Source organism: Vipera berus (genome assembly GCF_964194415.1).
Source record: "Vipera berus genome assembly, chromosome: 13".
NCBI lineage: Eukaryota > Metazoa > Chordata > Lepidosauria > Squamata > Viperidae > Vipera > Vipera berus.
Genome location: NC_138216.1, coordinates 9,484,219 through 9,502,054, shown reverse-complemented (window position 1 = coordinate 9,502,054; position 17,836 = coordinate 9,484,219). Strand labels below are relative to the sequence as shown.

General features: G+C 44.8%; 1 protein-coding gene across 4 annotated transcripts; it reads left to right on the top strand.

The window, feature by feature from the left end:
* Positions 1-4,448: 4,448 nt before the first annotated feature.
* DECR2 (2,4-dienoyl-CoA reductase 2) lies at positions 4,449-16,402 on the top strand. 4 transcript variants are annotated; one of them, XM_081338060.1, is made up of 10 exons: positions 4,449-4,468; positions 6,053-6,198; positions 6,757-6,825; positions 7,823-7,874; positions 9,338-9,473; positions 10,185-10,309; positions 11,439-11,532; positions 12,213-12,317; positions 14,294-14,482; positions 15,921-16,402. In XM_081338060.1, exons 2-10 carry the CDS (start codon positions 6,101-6,103, stop codon positions 15,953-15,955), a joined length of 903 nt encoding a protein of 300 aa, XP_081194186.1. In that variant the 5' UTR covers positions 4,449-4,468; positions 6,053-6,100; the 3' UTR covers positions 15,956-16,402. The 4 variants fall into 4 exon arrangements, with proteins under 4 accessions (XP_081194186.1, XP_081194187.1, XP_081194185.1 ...); XM_081338061.1 differs by lacking the exon at positions 4,449-4,468 and adding an exon at positions 5,191-5,362; XM_081338059.1 differs by lacking the exon at positions 4,449-4,468 and having other exon boundaries at positions 5,191-6,198.
* The last annotated feature ends 1,434 nt before the right edge of the window (positions 16,403-17,836 follow it).

The window sequence follows — 17,836 nt, the reverse complement described above, 5'->3', positions numbered from 1 at the left end:
TTATCTGTTTCTGCTGGAAACAGATTTAGCAGCCTCTCTTTTCCATGGTTCTTATTCTCTAGTCAGTTTCACGATCAATTTCCCTGAAAACCTGGTCTAGTCAGTTTCAAAATCTCTTGGATGGTTTTTTCAAAGCAGATACAAAATTCCAAGCTTCATTTTCCCCCCAGTTTGTATAAGGACCATATAACGTCTGCAGCATTCTCCCACCAGCTGGTACTATAGCATTAAAATTTACAATATCTAGAAGGAACAGGTTGGCCTAGTGGTTACGACACCAGGCTAGAAAACCAGGAGACAGTGAGTTCTAGTCCCCCTTAGAGATGAAAGCCAGCTAGGTGACTTTGGGCCAATCACCAGGAGATGGTGAGTTCTAGTCCCGCCTTAGACAGGAAAGCTGGCTGGGTATTTTGGGCCAATCCTTTTTTCTCAACCCAATCCACCTCAATGGGTTGTTGTTGTGAGGAAAACAGGAGTAGGAAGGAATTAGATATTAGATATCGTCGCCATCTTGAGTAACTTATAAAGTAATAGGTAAGATTAAAAACATCTAAATAAAAACAAACTAAAAACTCATTAAAGCAGTGGTGGCGAACCTATGGCACGTGTGCCAGAGGCGGCACTCAGAGCCCTCTCTGTTGGCACACGTGCTGCCGCCAGCAACAGATCTATCAGGCTGCCACCACTGCCCAGAGCAGGAGCCCTGCCCAGCACAAAGGAGGCAAAGCAGCCGACTAGCAAGCTCGCGTAGAGCAGAGGTCACCAAACATTGTCGATTGGCGGACTGGAAGAAAAGGGAGGGGGAAGCATTTTACATGCGTGTGTGCGTGCACGGGACCGTGAGCATGCAGCTGCTGCAAATGGGGCGGGGCTAGTGCCTGCATGATACTCACTAGCCCTGCCTCATTCTTGCGTGGTGCAGTGCCTTATATCTGCACCCCACGCCGCCGCCGTATTTGCGCCTTGCAGCACGGTGGCCCATTTTTGTGCCCCTGCTTTTTTGCGTGCCAGAGGCGGCACTCAGAGGCGCCTCCCTGCCCCTCCCCCGAGGGCACCACAATGGTGATGCGGCCCCTGGCACTTTGCGATAAATAAGTGGGTTTTGGGTTGCGGTTTGGGCACCCGGTCTCTAAAAGGTTCGCCATCACTGCATTAAAGGTAAAGGTAAAGGTTCCCCCGCACACGCGTGCTAGTCGTTTCCGACTCTAGGGGAAGGTGCTCATCTCCTTTTCAAAGCCGAAGAGCCGGCGCTTGTCCGAGGACGTCTCCGTGGTCATGTGGCCGGCATGACTTAGACGCCAAAGGCGCACGGAACGCTGTTACCTTCCCACCGTAGCGGTCCCTATTTTTCTACTTGCATTTTTACGTGCTTTCGAACTGCTAGGTTGGCAGAAGCTGGGACGAGTAACAGGCTACACGGCACTCGGGATTCGACCCGCCAAACAGCCGACCTTCTGATCGACAAGCTCAGCGTCCTTACCCACTGAGCCACCGCGTCCCTATATCACTGCATTAAAGCAATGCAAATAAGAGAGAAAATTACAGTGTTACACTGACAGAATGAGTTCGTGCAGATTCACCTCAAAGTCTGACCCACACGTTGGATTTTAGATCCTGTAAACAATCAAACGAAAGTGTTATATTGCCTTCTTCAGTCCCTTGAGTCACGAGGGACAAAAGTCACATTCCAGAAGACCGTCTCCATTCCAAAAGGTTTACTTTACATAGGGCAAGAAGAACCCAACCCATGCCAGTGCTTCCAGCGGTTAGAAATGATGGACCATGCTAGTTTACTTTAGCTTCCTCACAGGAAAGGAGAACGGGGTAAGGTCTCCATTTTCCAAAGCTGGTGCAGACATTTGCATTGGTCACTCTCATCCTCCTTGTCCTACTGGAGAAAAATGAAAAATAGAAGGAAGTCCTTTAAAAAAAAAGGGTTGAGACGAAAACTTGCATCCCATGATATTCATATACTAGACTAGAGGGTCACATGAAAACCACTAAAGAGAAAACAGACCACTTTCAGAGCTGGTAACAAAGGGCCAATTTGCAGTTGTGAGAGACCATCCGGGTGAAGGAGACTGCTTCGAACCAACACACACAAAACCTACTCGTGTCCTGAAGAAAGAAAGCCCACTAAATGCCCCTTCTAAAATGTTTTGTAAGACGAAACCAACTTCTTCTGCCATACGGCAGAAGACCTTAAGACTTTTCTAAAAAAAATTACCATTGCTCCTCTTTGTCAGGGGTCTCCAAAGTTGGCAAATGGAAGACCTGTGGACTTCATCTCCCAGAATTCCCCAGCCAGCCATTTTTGTTTGATTGTTTATGGTACCTAACACCCAATGCGTGGGTCAGGCTCTGAGGTGAATGCTGGCTGGGGAATTCTGGGAGTTGAAGTCCACAGGTCTTCAAGTTGCCAAGTTTGGAGACCCCTGATTTTTGTCTTGAGGTCAGGACCCTCTGCTCATCCGTTAGCCAGCAGAGGGACTTTGGGCATTTGGAGAAGTCAGGATGTGGCCACAGAGCCTGAACTGACCACTAATGGTCTTCTCCCACTGAAGACCACCTCCACCATCAATATCTTCAGCAAAGTGTGGTAGATTTCACACACCAAAACAGCTGCAGTGCCTTCTGGATGAAGAGGAGGGAAAACATCACTCACACAACTAAGGATGGTGTAAAGCTGCTTCTTGGCTAGGTTGGGGATAACATTTGAGTTAAACATCTTATAATAAACAATAATAAATCTAACATCTAATAAAATGATAAATTTAATAATAAAAAATATTTTAAAAGGTGGGATTAAAAAGCAAATAATAAATACACAAGTTTAAGGCCCCGCTAGAGGGACAAGGTAGAAAGGAAGAGATTACCCAGTGGGTGTGTTTGTCCTTAGATGGAGGTTCTGAGTGGAATCCAGATCAAATGTTTGCTTATCTCAGCAACTCCCTCTGTTTCGAAAGCCTGTTTCAGATGTCCTGGTTTCCACCCCGTTTGCATCTGAACTTTGTCTTGCAAAGCTTTCCTCTTTCTGCTTCGATTTCTTTAAATATGTAAGTGGTGATAAAGGTAAAGGTAAAGGTTCCCCCGCACATGCGTGCTAGTCATTTCCGACTCTAGGGGCCGGTGCTCATCTCCGTTTCAAAGCCGAAGAGCCAGCGCTTGTCCGAGGACGTCTCCGTGGTCATGTGGCCGGCATGACTAGACGCCAAAGGCGCACGGAACGCTGTTACCTTCCCACCGTGGTGGTCCCTATTTTTCTACTTGCATTTTTACGTGCTTTTGAACTGCTAGGTTGGCAGAAGCTGGGACGAGTAACAGGCGCTCACTCTGCTACGCGGTGATACATTATTGAAATAATGCAAGATCCTGTTTTTTTTAAGGATCACATGAATATCCAATGTTAATTAAAAATAATAATAATAATAATGGCTATCTATTGTTAATCTGTGTGCAAAACCTCAGTTCCCTATTCGCTGATTAGATGATATGGTTATAATATTGAAAAAAAAATGCTTCAATTTGATATGGACACCATAGCAAACCAACTGCATTTTCCTCGTCGTCCAAATCTTGTTTTTCTTCTTCTCTTCCTGAAGGTTTTGTAATCCTCCAGATCACAGTTGTGAGTTAAGTGGGATTTCCTGTCAACTGAAAAATGCATGGCAATAGGATCTTGGTTCCACCTCCTCCTCCATACATAAAGCTCAGGCTACGTTGGAAAGCCAGGAGCAGAGCATTCCTTTGGCCATACCAGGGGTAGGCAACCTTGGCTCTTTTATGACTCATGGACTTCAACTCCCAGAATTCCTGAGCCAGCTGGCTGAGGAATTCTGGGAGTTGAAGTCCATGAGTCATAAAAGAGCCAAGGTTGCCTACCCCTGGGCCATACCAAGGTCTCCAGATGATCAAGGACACAAGCGAAGAGATCAACAATGCCCCAAATGTCCTTTTTCCAAAAGGCAAAAGGACTTTCCTGGTTTTTTCCACCCCCACCCCCCCTTGAAAACACTTCACTCCTCATTTAAGAAGCTTTTTCAATTCTAACAGAAGTGAAACCAAGGAAGTCCAGTTGCCTTTTGGAAAAGCACCTTCGGGACAACCATGACCTTGGATGATTGAGAATCTCCATAGAAGCCACTTTTCTCAACTTGCAACCACCAGCCTAGAAAAACCCTACGCAGCCCGTTGTGCAATCAAGAAGACTCCCAGACTTCGTGAATATTCCTTTTTTTTTTCAAAAAAATTAGGTCTAATGAAGAAATTGCCCAATAGGATTCTAAGCAAGGCATCTCTCTTCGACAACAAGAGAAGGACCAACCTTAGGATGCGCCACTGAACCGAGCGCCTCCTAGTCTTTCAAACAAGGAACTACCATTCCCGGCATGCTTTGGGGAGGGTTCAGCTCAGCGCGCAGGCGCACCGGAGAGAAGCGTAACTCGCTAAGAAGCTGCTTAGACGAGAGGTGAGTTGGAAAGGGTGGAATTGTTGGGGTGGGGGGGGGCGGGAATGCCGAGGAGGAGGAGGAATTGAGGAGTGGGGGGGCAAAGCACCCGTAATTGCACCCTTCTGCAAACCCCCTCCCCCCTCTGTGCGCTGGGGCTGCAAATCCCACTGTCTGTTGCAACCGCGGGCGGGGATAAGGGGCATTGTAGTCCCAGCTCATTTGGTTCGGCGGAAGGCTCCTCGCTCGAAGCAAGCGCTCGCAATTCCCGGGCAGGGGACATTCCCCCCCCACCTCCATTTCCCGGTCTCCCCAGTGCATGTGGGGTGCCAGCCCAAGGAGCCTCGGGAGGGCAGGAACGGGAATGGGGTTAATAATAATAATAATAATAATAATAATAATAATAATAATAATAATAATAATAATAATAATAATAATAATAATAATAATAATAATAATAATATACATACTCTGGTTTCTCTTCAGATCGTATAAATAATAATAATAATAATAATAATAATAATAATAATAATAATATAAAGTTGGAAGGGACCTTGGAGGTCATCTAGTCCAACCCCCTGCTCAGGCAGGAAACCCTATACCATTTCAGACAAGTGGCTGTCCAGTCTCTTCTTTAAAACCTCCAGTGTTGGAGAAAAGCTTTTGCAACCTGGCGCCCTCCGGTGATGGGGAATTGAACTGCGGCCATTTCCAGCCAGCTGCGCGAGGTGGGGAGGGCGGGAGCTTTAATCCTAGCCGAGGGAGGGGCAGGGCTGCCCTCCCCCAGGGAAAACCAATTTGGGGTGTGTGTGTGCGCGCACAAAAATGCGTCTCATTCTCTCCTTCAGTTCAATGCCTGGATAGATGCTTCTCCGTTCCTTCCTTCTCTGTGGCTCCAACATTCCTGTTCCAAAGGTGCTTTTCCCCCTTTTTTGAGGGGGGGGGGACTTTCTTTGAAGACGTTCTTTGAAGAAGCTTCTTGCATGAGAAGCGAAACGTCTTCACAGAAAAAAAGCAGAAAGTCCAGTTGCCTCTCGAAAAAGCACCTCTGGGGACAACCGTGAGCTGGAGGACTGACATAGACACTCCCAACATTCCTCTTGCTGCAAGCCGCAAAAATAGGCTTTACCCCAGCACTTGTTTTGCAGAGAGCTGGAATTTGGGGATCCTTTTCCCCTTAAGAATTCCCCTTTCTGAAGCTGCCCCACACATTTCCCCAAAGGTTGGTGGCCTCAAAAAAAAAAAAAACAAAAAAAGGAGGAGAAATCTAATTTTAAAAAAAGAACTTTGTAAAACTTTTTTTTTAATGTTAAAGAAGCAGCATCTGTTTGGGCTTAAAACTTGTTTGGGTGAAAGGTGAGGATTGCAATCTGCCTTACTCACTGCAGGGGTTGTGTTTGAATTGTGGAAGAAAAAGAGATCCCACGGATGGGGCTTCGTTTGTTTGTGTGGACTGGTTGCTGGCATGCCATGGCCCGGTACCGGTCCACAGACCGGGGATTGGGGACTCCTGTTCTAGGTGGATAAAAATGCCAAATCAAGCTGAACATCTGGCTGAGTTTATGACAAACCATAATAATATTGTGGGTTTTCTCCCCATCTCAGGATCAGTTGTGACTCTGCCGTGCTTCCTCTAGAACAAGCTAGCTATCCATGGCTCATCTAGGCTTTGCTTGTGAACCTCCTCTTGATGTGGACACAGATGACTGTCTTCCAGAATATTCATATATCTTCCAGCCTGACATCCTCAGGTAAGAATTCCCAAGGTGCTAGGTCTCTTTAAGGTTCCAATGAAACTGGTTGTGTGGAACCGCCTTAGCCATGAAACCAGCTGGGTGACTTTTGGCCAGTCCCTCCCTCCCTCCCTCCCTCACACACCTGCCAAACTTTACAGTGGGGTTGTTCTGGGGAAAGTAGGCGGCAATATTAGGTATGTCTCTCACCTTGAGATATATATATATATATATAAAGGATGCAATACAAATATAACAACAACAACAATTATGCTGCCTCCAAGCCATTCCTGTCCAGTTTTGCCATCTTTTCATTTTCTGCTTTCTAGGTTTTATTTAAGAAGTTTTATTAGTCTGGATCACTAACCTGTGATAAAGAATATGATTCAATTTCCTTTTTTTTTAAACTCTAATTTTGTGAATTCTGGAATTTCTTTTCCAGTGTTTCATGCTTTTTCACTTGGAAGCCACCCAGAGTTGTTTTGGGTGTTGGGTGGTAAAGAAATAAATATATAAGTAAGCAAACTCTGTTGGTGGCTCGTGTTTCCAGACGTCTCTTCCTCCTGATTTTTCTAGAGGAAAAGTCGCTTTCATCACAGGCGGCGGCTCCGGGATTGGATTCCGTGTCACTGAGATCCTGATGAGGTATGGACAGCAGATCTCTTGCAGAGTCTTCAGCTAAGACTCTGCAGCCTTCCTTTGATCTTTGCAAAAGGCTCTGGATTTTTTTTTTAATCATCTCCGTTTCCACGATCAAATTGTTGTCTAGTCCATTTTTGAAAAACTCCGGGGATGGAGCACCCAGGACTCCAGGAGGCAAACAGTGTCATTGATTAATTGTTCTCAGGAAATTTCCCCTTAATTGTTCTAAGATGGAGCTCTCCTCCATAAGCTTCCATTGGTTGTCTTGCCTACAGGTGCTTTGGAAAATAGGTTGACTCCCTATTCTTTGGGGCAGCCCCTCAAATATTGGAACATGGCTATCCTATTTTCCCCAAGTCCTTCTTTTTGATGATGATGATATCCTGGTTGTTAAGTAGTAATAATAATAAAGTTGGAAGGGACCTTGGAGGTCATCTAGTCCAACCCCTTGCTTAGGCAGGATACCCTATACCATTTCAGACAAATGGCTGTCCAGTCTCTTCTTAAAAACTTCCAGTGTTGGAGCATTCACAACTTCTGGAGGCAGGTTGTTCCACTGGTTGATTGTTCTGACTGTCAGGAAGTTTCTCCTTAGTTCCAGGTTGCTTCTCTCCTTGACGAGTTTCCATCCGTTGCTTCTTGTCCTGCTTTCAGGTGCTTTGGAGAACAGCTTGACTCCCTCTTCTTTGGGGCAGCCCCTGAGATACTGAAAGATTGCTATCATGTCACCCCTCGTCCTTGTTTTAGCCTTCATTGTATGTTTTAGGCTCCAAGCCTCTTTGTTGCTCTTCTTTGCACTCTTTCCACTCTCAACATCTTTTTTATATTGTGGCAACCAGAACTGTGTTGCCAAGTGTGGCCTCATTAGTGCAGCTTCCCAGATATTTGCTTTTGCATTTCTTAAACCCTCACACTTTTAAGTAAGAAGAAATAAGTTAGCTCCTGGCCTGCTTTTGCATTCATTGGCTTCTCTGTCTGATCTTGGGAAATTTTCCTGCAGGCACGGTTGCCAGTGTGTCATTGCCAGCAGAAACCTCCAGCGGGTGTCAGAGGTGAGTGACTGCTAGAGCCTTGTATTTTTACTATCCCATTTGGGATATTAGTAGCAACTCAGTGAAGCAAGGAGGACACCCATTTTTGTGGTCTTCCAAAGATTCAGGAAGACTTGGTTGTTTTGGAAGGTCTTTAGAGCAGGGGTCTTCAAACTTGGCCCCTTGATGACTTGTGGACTTCAGCTCCCAGAATTCCTCAGCCAGCATGCCTGGCTGAGGAATTCTGGGAGTTGGAAGTCCACAAGTCATCAAAGGGCCAAGTTTGAAGACCCCTGCTTTAGAGGCTGATTCTGATTGGGTCATCAGCCCAGAATGTAGATCACTGTTTCTCAAACCTGACAACTCTAAGATGTGTGAACTTCAAGTTCCAAAATGCTGGCTGAGGAATTCTGGGAGTTGAAGTGCACACATCTTAAAGGGGCTGAGTTGAGGAATGCTGACTTAGACTGGGTTGGTGGCTGGGTTAATGTTTAATAACCATCATGTTATTTATATTGTAGGGAACTGTTGCATGGGTGTATACTGCTGAAAAATCTTTTTAGAATGATAGGTCATTCTATCCCTTTTCTAAGTAGCTAAAATAAAGAAGGAAAAGATTGCCAGTTGGGAGATAAACAGAGATGACCAGTACAATTATAGCTTTAATTTTCTTAAATAAGCTTTATGGGGAAAATTAAGTTTCTGGTGGATCCTATGATACACGTGGAAAATCAATGGTCTTCTATAGATTCTGGAAGTCATCGATACTGTAGGAGGAGAATCATGTTAACTGAAAATTTCCACATATTCTTCAAGCAAAAAAAATAAATCAGTGAGGTATACAAGTAGGCCTCCCTTAGCAACTCCCTCATTTAAAATTGTTTTGTTTAAAATTGCATTGGTGATGAAAAAGTAACTTTATGACTAATCCTTCCCTTTGCAAGTCTGTCAAGCAAATGAAAGCTGAAACAAGATCGTATGCATAGTCACAGCTTCACTTAGTCACTACTTTGCTTAATGACCAAGTTGCCAGTCGCAGTTGTGGTCACTAAATGGAAACCACCTGCGCTTACTTTCCCATGGGACTGTAGAGATGACTGTTTGGTTCTGATTTTGTATGGTTGCATCAACCCAATAAAGAATGTAAGCCTGCATTAATTGCAGAATTAGCTGGATACACCCACTCAGCGGTGGATTTATGCAATCAGAATTGGCTAAGTGTGGAATGCTAACTTGGCCAGTAAAACTTTTTATTTATTTATTTATTTATTTATTAATTTAATTTGTATACCGCCCTTCTCCCAAAGGACTCAGGGCGGTGAACAGGGCATGTCTCTGAAAAATAGGAGATGTTTCTTCCCATCCCAGTGCTGATCTTACGGGCCAGTTTTCTATTTTGGACATGGTCCTTGTTTCCCCCCCACCCCCGTGTCGCCTGCCGGGCAGCTGTCTGATCCCCTAAAATCTTTTATTTCCCACGATAGGCAGCCAAGAAACTCAGTGCAGCCACTGGCCAGCGATGCCTGCCCGTCAGTCTTGATGTGCGGCAACCTCAGAGCATTTCGGCAGCTGTGGATGAGGCCCTCCGAGAATTTGAGAAGATTGACATCCTAGTTAACGGTGAGGGTTTGGTCCTCTTGGTGGTTGGAAGTTCTCTCCATCTGCAAGCTTCGGACCGGGAATGAGTGAATGATGGTGGCCTCAGAAGACCGATCTTGTTGGATGCTGGAAGGTGTTGTAGTTGAACTCATAAATGGCCAAGCATGCTGCTTCACAACACATCCTCCACACCCCCTTTCCCCCCTCCCCCCACAGCCTCCCAATCTTGCAGAATCAAGAAGACTGGATTTTGTGTTAGTGATTGAGTAGGGTCGACATCCACCTCAGTCCAACATCTCTTTGAGTCCTCCAGAGTGATGTTTCTCAGCCTTGACCACTTGGAAGATGCGTGGACTTCAACTCCCAGAATCTCACTTGGCTGGGGAATTCTGGGAGTTGGAAGTCCACACATCTTCAAGTGGTCAAGGTTGAGAAACACTGCTCTAGAGCATGTCATCTGAGAAGGCAAATGTTATGCTGATATTTGGTTAAACCCAACACTGATAGCGAATCTCCTTGGCCATTGGACAACTGTTGCATCTAGATTAATTCCAGACATGGCTCCCTCCCTCCAAGGATCCAACACATTTGATTAATGGATGGGTTTTATCAGGAGATCATGGCGTGCAACAGCTTTCCATACAGGGAGAAGATACGAATTCAGGTCTAAGGTTGCAACCCAACGAGTCACACCTTCTGTCTTGTTCCTTTTTCCACGGTCTTGTTTCTCAGGCGCTGCTGGGAACTTCCTATGTCCTGCTAGCTCTTTATCGTTCAACGGTTACAAAACCGTGATTGAAATTGACACCTTGGGCACCTTCAACGTCTCCAAAGTCCTGTATGAAAAATCCCTTCGGGTAAGAGGCTAATAATAATAATAATAATAATAATAATAATAATAATAATAATAATAATAATAATAATAATACATGAAGAAATTGCAGCTTCCTGCAATAACTCCAGCAAAGCTACAAAAAAACTGCGCTACTCAGAACATGTTACATTTTAAGGAGATACCTGGTTGATACCTAGGATGCTGGCAGCAACCCGTGTCAACCATTAGTGCCAGTCAATTTGAGTGATCAGTTGACTGAGTTTCATGTTTTAGGAACAACAGTTTTATAATAATAATAATGGTTGTACTGGTAGTCCTTGACTTGCAGCCGTTCGTTAGTGACTGTTACCGCCGCACTAAGAAAAGTGACTGACGAGCAGTTTTCACACTTAACGACCGCCGCAGCATCCCCATGGTCCCATGATCGAAATTCAGACTCTTGGCAACTGACTCATATTTATGACGGTCGCAGCAAAGTCAATGCGGAAGCCGGATTCGCTTAATGACCGCAGGGATTCGTTTTAAGAGCTGTGGCCAAAAAAAAAAAGTTGTAAATGGGGCACAGCTCACAACTTAGGCATGGAAATTTTGGGCTTTTTCTTGTGGTCGTAAGTCGAGGATTAGGGTTGCTTCCCTTCTCGATTCCCAGCTTTCTGTCTTAATCCGCGGGCTGCTTGACTGGACTGTTAACTTCCAAGGCCAGGCCCCCCCCCCCAGATCTTCAACCCATCGACCCCTTCGTGAAGTTTGAAATTGTTCATCGGCCCTCAAACATTTGTAAATAATTTAACAAATAGTTTAATACTATAACTACTACTACTATTATTAATAATAATAATGCAGACAGTCCTCAACTTAACAACTCCAATTGGGACGAGAATTTCGGTCGCCAAGCAAGGTGGTTTTAAGTCATTCATACCTGAATTTATGACCTTTTTATGTCATGGTTAAATGAATCACTGCAGTCATGGCGCCATCTTGATGGGTTTTTTTTTAATTCCTCTGTGGACACTCCTGACTGGACGTTTCACACTGGGGGAGGTGAGGCTTCAGCCAGCCATTGGCATTCTTTATTTCTTAATTGGCACAAGTGGTGGCTGCGAACCCTTTTGAGGTGGACCTCAACCTTGCTGCTTGCTTTATTGACTTAGGAACATGGCGGCGTCATTGTCAACATCACAGCGACCCTCAGCTACAAAGGCCAGGCTCTCCAGATGCATGCTGGGACTGCCAAGGCAGCCATAGGTACGAGGTTCAAGCATTCTGTCTCCCCCTCCTGCTCCTCCTCCTCCTTCTCACTTGTAGCTCTGTCCAAGGTTGTGAGCTCCTCTCCTCGCTGAGGATGATGGCTTCTCAGGAAGGAATATATTATGGCCATTGTCTCCAGTAGATCTAGCCATATCAGGGTACAACCCCACTTTGACCACTAACTCCGATCTAGCTGAGATTTTTGGGAATCGGACAAGACACCCTCTTAGTTTTGAGTACATTTTTGGATGATAGACTTTCATTTCATGGACTTTTCTTTCACTTTTTGTAAAGCCGTGAGCAGGAAGCAGCAACTGGTTGCTTCTTTCTTCTGCACAGCGATCTTTGAGAGAATCCATGATTAAAACCCTAACTCCAGGGCTTCTCCAGAAAAACTTGCGGCCAAATTGAAAAGTTGAAAAGTATAGGGAAAGTATGAAGTGTTAATTAAATCAAGTTAACTCCCCGTTCCGACCTTGTCCACCTTAGAAGGTGTACTCCAAGGCCCAAGAATATACGTTTCTGTTCTTCATGGGACCAAGACTGTGTATCTCCAAATTATTTCATAAGCCATATTCTCTTCCTCCTCCTTCAAAAAAAAAAGGAGTTTTAATCCTGAAGTAGACTTCTTGGAACTCATGAAAGTTCTAATGTTGGGCTTTTCTGTCTCTTCACAGAGGCTATGACGAAACACCTTGCTGTGGAATGGGGGCCTCAACGAATTAGAGTGATTAGCATCGCCCCCGGTCCCATTTCGGGCACGGAGGGGTACCGTCGTTTAGGTAAGTCTTCTGAATTGAGAACAGCTTGTAACTTCTAAGAAAGCTTCTGAGATGGCTTCTAAGTCTTCTGAAAGAGCAACTCTCGAAAGGGGTGAATGCAGAGAAAGCGTGCAATGAAAATTATTCCTGGAGGATTTTTTTCTTTAAATTTAGAACACAGCAATTCCCAATTTTCTGTACAACATTTGCAAAGTTGCCTATCCTTTAAACAGTTTGCAAACTAAAATAAAACGTTGATGATGATGATAACTTTATTGTCACTTTGAATGTACACCAATCAGCATACATCAAAATGAAATTTCGTTGCATACAGCTCTCAAAGGGTCACCACCTCCGATATATACCGTACTCCTTGCTCGTGGCCCGCTCAAATTTCACATTGTCCATGTTAGGCAACTCTCAAGAGAGATCGATGGGCCGTTAAGGTGCTTCCAAGTAAAAAAGGCAGGATGCAGAGATGCAATCATTATGAAGCTTTATTCGTCGATAGATTATATAGAAAGAGCTATATGGCATGGAAGCATCCATGCTTGTATGATAGAGAGAGAATGCATGCAAGAGAGAAAGCAAAGACGAGAAGCAAGAGCAGCCCCTGAGCAGAGGTGTTTATGGGGGGTCTCGGCCCCTCCCTAACCATAAAACACTCTCTCCAATGGGGCTGCAGGGGTCTGAGACCCCTGAATCATCAGTGGAAGCAAAGAAGCCTCTTTGCTTCCATCTGATGACCTTTTTGGGTAACTGCCAATGGCTGGCACAAAACATCTAACAGTCCATTTTAGTCTCTAGGGAGCGAACAATGGCACACAGGACAGATGGAAATGGGGCTCCATGTGGATTAGCCCTCAAATTCGCTTGTATTGAATACTGTATTGTATACTGTCAATTAAAATCATAATATTGAATTTGGAAGAATACAGAATTGAAAAGGGTCCTTGGAAAAGTATTTGCGAGTTGCCTGGTGCTACCCCAAAGACTTGGAGTGTGTGAACTGAGGGAGTCCAAACTAAAAGTGCAAATTAAACTGATTATTTAATACTCTCCCATTTTGGCCAACTCTCAGTGTCTGGAGCTGAGATATGGAAACTTAGAACTTTCCTCATAAAATGCAAATTAAACAGGAGCTCGTTTCCCCCCACCCCCACCCCCTTCAAGGCAAGACTAAAAACTTTTGTGATTTTAGAGTGGGGTTCCAACGGGAGAGAAGAACTTGTTAAATGAAGGGGTGTCCTTCAAGGTGTGGTCCAAAAAATCAAGATGGCCACAACAATGCAATTGAAATTCCGTGTGTGTGTGTGCATAAAAAACAGATATTGTAGTTTCATTCATTCATCCATCATATTTCTATACTGTCCATCTCACCTAGGTGACTCTGAGACGCTTACAGTGAAAACATGTCACAAAATTGTTGTTGTTAGTTGCGAAGTCGTGTCTGACCCATCACGACCCCATGGACAAAGTTCCTCCAGGCCTTCCTGTCCTCTGCCATCTTCTGGAGTCCATTTAGGCTCACGCCTACTGCTTCAGTCACTCCATCCAGCCAACTCATTCTCTGTCGTCCCCTTCTTCTCTTGCCCTCAACCTTTCCCAGCATTAGGCTCTTCTCCAGTGAGTCCTTCCTTCTCACTAGGTGGCCAAAGTATTTGAGTTTCAACTTCAGGATCTGGCCTTCTAAAGAGCAGTCAGGGTTGATCTCCTCTAGGACTGACCGGTTTGAACGCCTTGCATGTCATGAAGTACGAAAGCATAAATAAGGGCAACATTATAATCAGAATTAAAAGATAGGGTTACAGATGGAGAGAAAACCCTCTTGACATCAGTCATCCCCAGGTTTGCCTCACAACGGCACTGTGGTGGCCGCCATCTTGATTTTTTTTGGACCACACCCTGTGAAGACCACTGGAGTGATGTACGGGCTAATGTCCTTCCGTGCTCCTGTTTCTTTAATGGGCCAAGGTTATGCTGTTCCTTTGTTCTAGTTCCATCCAACCTGGACTCCAATCAGTACTTCCGGAACATTCCCCTTCAACGAGTCGGGAACAAGACGGAGATTGCTCACAGTGTCCTCTATCTGGTTAGCCCCCTCTCCTCGTATGTGACCGGCACGACACTTGTGGTGGACGGCGGAGACTGGATGACTTCGGAGAATTCTTTTCCCTCACTGTTGGGTATAGCTAAGCTATAGGTGAAGTTTCTTTCCCGGTCGGTGACTTTACAAGGGGGTTCTCCCTTGAGTCAGCCTCAATTTCTGGTCCATGTTTCGTTCCTTGCCGTAGCAGAGAATCGATTGGCTCCAAACCTCAGGAATGTTTTTGGGTTTTTTTGTGGGGAGGGGGTTTCCTAAGCCTGAGCAGACTTGACCTGGCTTAGCTTACCCTAACCCAAATCATCTTCAAGAAAAATGGAAGTTGAGATGATGGAGATTGAGATGAGAAAGCCCTAAAGAGAGAGGGTGATTTCCAAAAGGGAGATGCCTACCATTATAGCAAACAAAAGTGGCGGGATTGCCTGGTTCTTCACTCATACCCCAGCCTGTCTCCATGTGAAATGCTAGCCAACATCTCGGGGAAAGTTAGCCATTTTTCAAGTTCGCTATAGAATCGGAACATAACCTTTACACAACAGTCCTATGAGGTTGGCCAGTAGTGTGCTCTTAAGCCTCGTAGGAAATGAAAGGATTAGGAGATCTCTGGGTTTCAGGTCTTCAATCATAATGTTTTTATGGGTACAGTTAAGCTCTCCATGTCTAGGTTCAAACTTAAAATTCTAAGTGTCAGGCTCCGAAGACCAAGAAATGCAAGCAGAGTTTCTTCTAAACCGTTTCCTTTACTGTTCCTCACCTATAGACAGAAATATTGCCAAACTAAAGCAAACTATTTGCACCAATTATAATCATTATAGAGTCATCGTGGCACAGTGGCTAGAATGCAGTATCGCTGGCAAACTCTGCCCACAGTCTGAATTTCGATCCTGATGGGGCTCGAGATTGACTCAGCCTTCCATCCTGCTGGAATCAGTAAAATGAGGAGCCAGATTGTTGGGGGCAAGATCTGACATTGTAAACTGTCCGGGAAAGAGTATATATTTAATTCTCTTTCTCCCAGTCAAACTATATAAACTTAGCTGTCTCTTGATCCTCTAGAATGCAGCCCCTCCTTCCTGGGAATCCAGACTACATTCCACTGCATAAGAGAATTTATTTGTCTTTTGGTTTAGTACGGTACAGTGTTTTCCAAACTTTGCAACATTAAGATGGGTGGACTTCACTTCTCAGAATCCTGCTGGCTGGGGTATTCTGGAAGCAAAATGTCTTCTTCCTCAGAAAAAAAAAAGTCCAGTTGCCTTTTGGAAAAACAACCATGACCTGGATGACTGAGAATCTCCACAGATTCTCTTATCTGACCGTTGTCTAGACTGCTGCTCTTCCTCCAGTCTCCCAAGGTCACTTCTACGTACCATTACTCCCCAAATCTACTTTTGGAGTTCCAGAATAAGTTTTATTTCAAGGTCATTTCTCTACTTGGATATTTCTTGTTTTCCCATTCAGATTTCCCTTCTACCTATTTGAATGTTCCAATCACTTCCTGTCTCATTGTTTTGTTACAGATTTCTGGAGCACGGAGCTAAAGAGAGATACATGAGAAAAAAACCCAACATTTTAAGAAAGGCGAGCCGTCTGTGGCAATGTACGGATAGCAGCCACTCACCTTTCCTAGTTTCAAGGTAGTTTAGACAACCCGGGCCATGCTGGTTTGTAAGATGGGTCTTCATCGCACAAAAATTGGTGATGGTGGCACAAAAAAATCCTACAGACTGAATCCTGTTCACCCACCAGCCTGGACTATGCCACCGGAAGGGTGGTTGAGGCTGAAGTCCTACCAGGGGCAGAAATGACTTTGATTATGATTTGATTGGTTTGTTAAGCCTTCGTATCATTTGCCTCAGATAAGATGCTTCCAATTCATTCCCAAGCACAATGTTCAGTCCCAAATGGCGAGTCTACAATTGTCCAGCTCTTGCTGTGTGTGGCATTATCTGCCCCAATCGCCCTGGTCCACTCCCCTAACAAATAAATACTCTACTTTTCAACAAACTCCCTTTTTACAACCCTGTAATCCCTTCATTTGGGGTGGAGTCAGGGTGACTGTATGGACCTGAGCATTTACTGGCTGGATGCCCTTCCTGATGCCACGGGGAAAATCTCGTTCGTTTGTCAGCCCATTCATTTGCTGTTCTGGGGAAAGATTTGCATCGTGATGCCAAGATGCGCTTGATGGAATAATGTAGCAGCGGTCAACGCTGAATTCTTCCGAGGGGATGTATTTTTATTTTTATTTTCCTGGCTACTGGAGGCCACAGGAAGGTTGCTTAGAGCAGGAGTGTCCAACTTTGGCAAATTTAAGAACTGTGGACTTCAGCTCTCAGAATTCTGTGCTGGCTGGGGAGTTCTAGGTGTCAAAGTCCACAGCTCTTAAAGTTGCCAAGATTGAACACACACACACACACACAGACACACACACACACACACACACACACACACACACACACACAGGCTTAAAGAGTGACATCGAAGTTTGTAGCCTTTTTAAAAATAGTCGTGGTGTTGGGAAACTTACACAACATTCATGCTTAAAGCTTAAAGCACGAATGTGCCTCATATCTCCTAACCCTTTCCCTTCCTTCCAAAATTATCTTTTTGGAACTGAAGATTTTTTGGGGGGGCCATTATTATAGTGGCAAACACCATTCTGAAACAGGATCCCATCTCTTCGGTTCATCCCACATAAATGCAAATAATGTTTTAAGGCTGCTTTTGGGATGTGTGTGTGTGGGAAATAGATGTCTCCTCCCCAAATTTACGAATGCTTCCTTGGGGAAAGGTACTGTATTTTTATAGCCTTGGGTAAGAAATGGAACTTCCACGACCAGGGATAGTCTATCTGAAAGCCAGTTTGCGAAGAAGGAATCGCTGTTTGCTTTAAAAGCATCTGGCTTGGAAACCTGAGGGGGTGGGGGAGTGCAAATGAGAATGTCAGACCCCCATTGCTCATGTTGTCTTCCCCCCAACAGGTGCCCCCCTGCCTTTCCTGGGTGGGTTTCTGCCTTCTCTGTCAGCGAGTTTTCAAGTGAACCGTTGCTAAGCAATTAATCCTTCCTTCTCTCCGGAGCCAATGGGATTCCTGAAGCTGCCACTCTGCAATTCTTTCCGTAGCTATAGTAACAGGCAGGTGCCAGAGGCGTGGAGCATCCCTTGTCTTCAAGGATGCAGGCTTTAGACGGGCGCTGGGAACCAAGAGCATGCTGGTCCTTTTCGCACGGAGGGAAGGATTTTGTCCAGTTCCCACAAATTGTCCTTGTTTGTTTAGAAAGAAAGAAAGAAAGAAAGAAAAAGAAAAAAAGTGTTGCGAATGATTTAGCTCCGCGCTAAATCCTGTGCTTATACATCATGCAGGCAGTTTGGAGGAAAAGTCAAGAGTTGACTTGGGCGTGATGGCACATAACTCTTCATTTATTTCAAGATT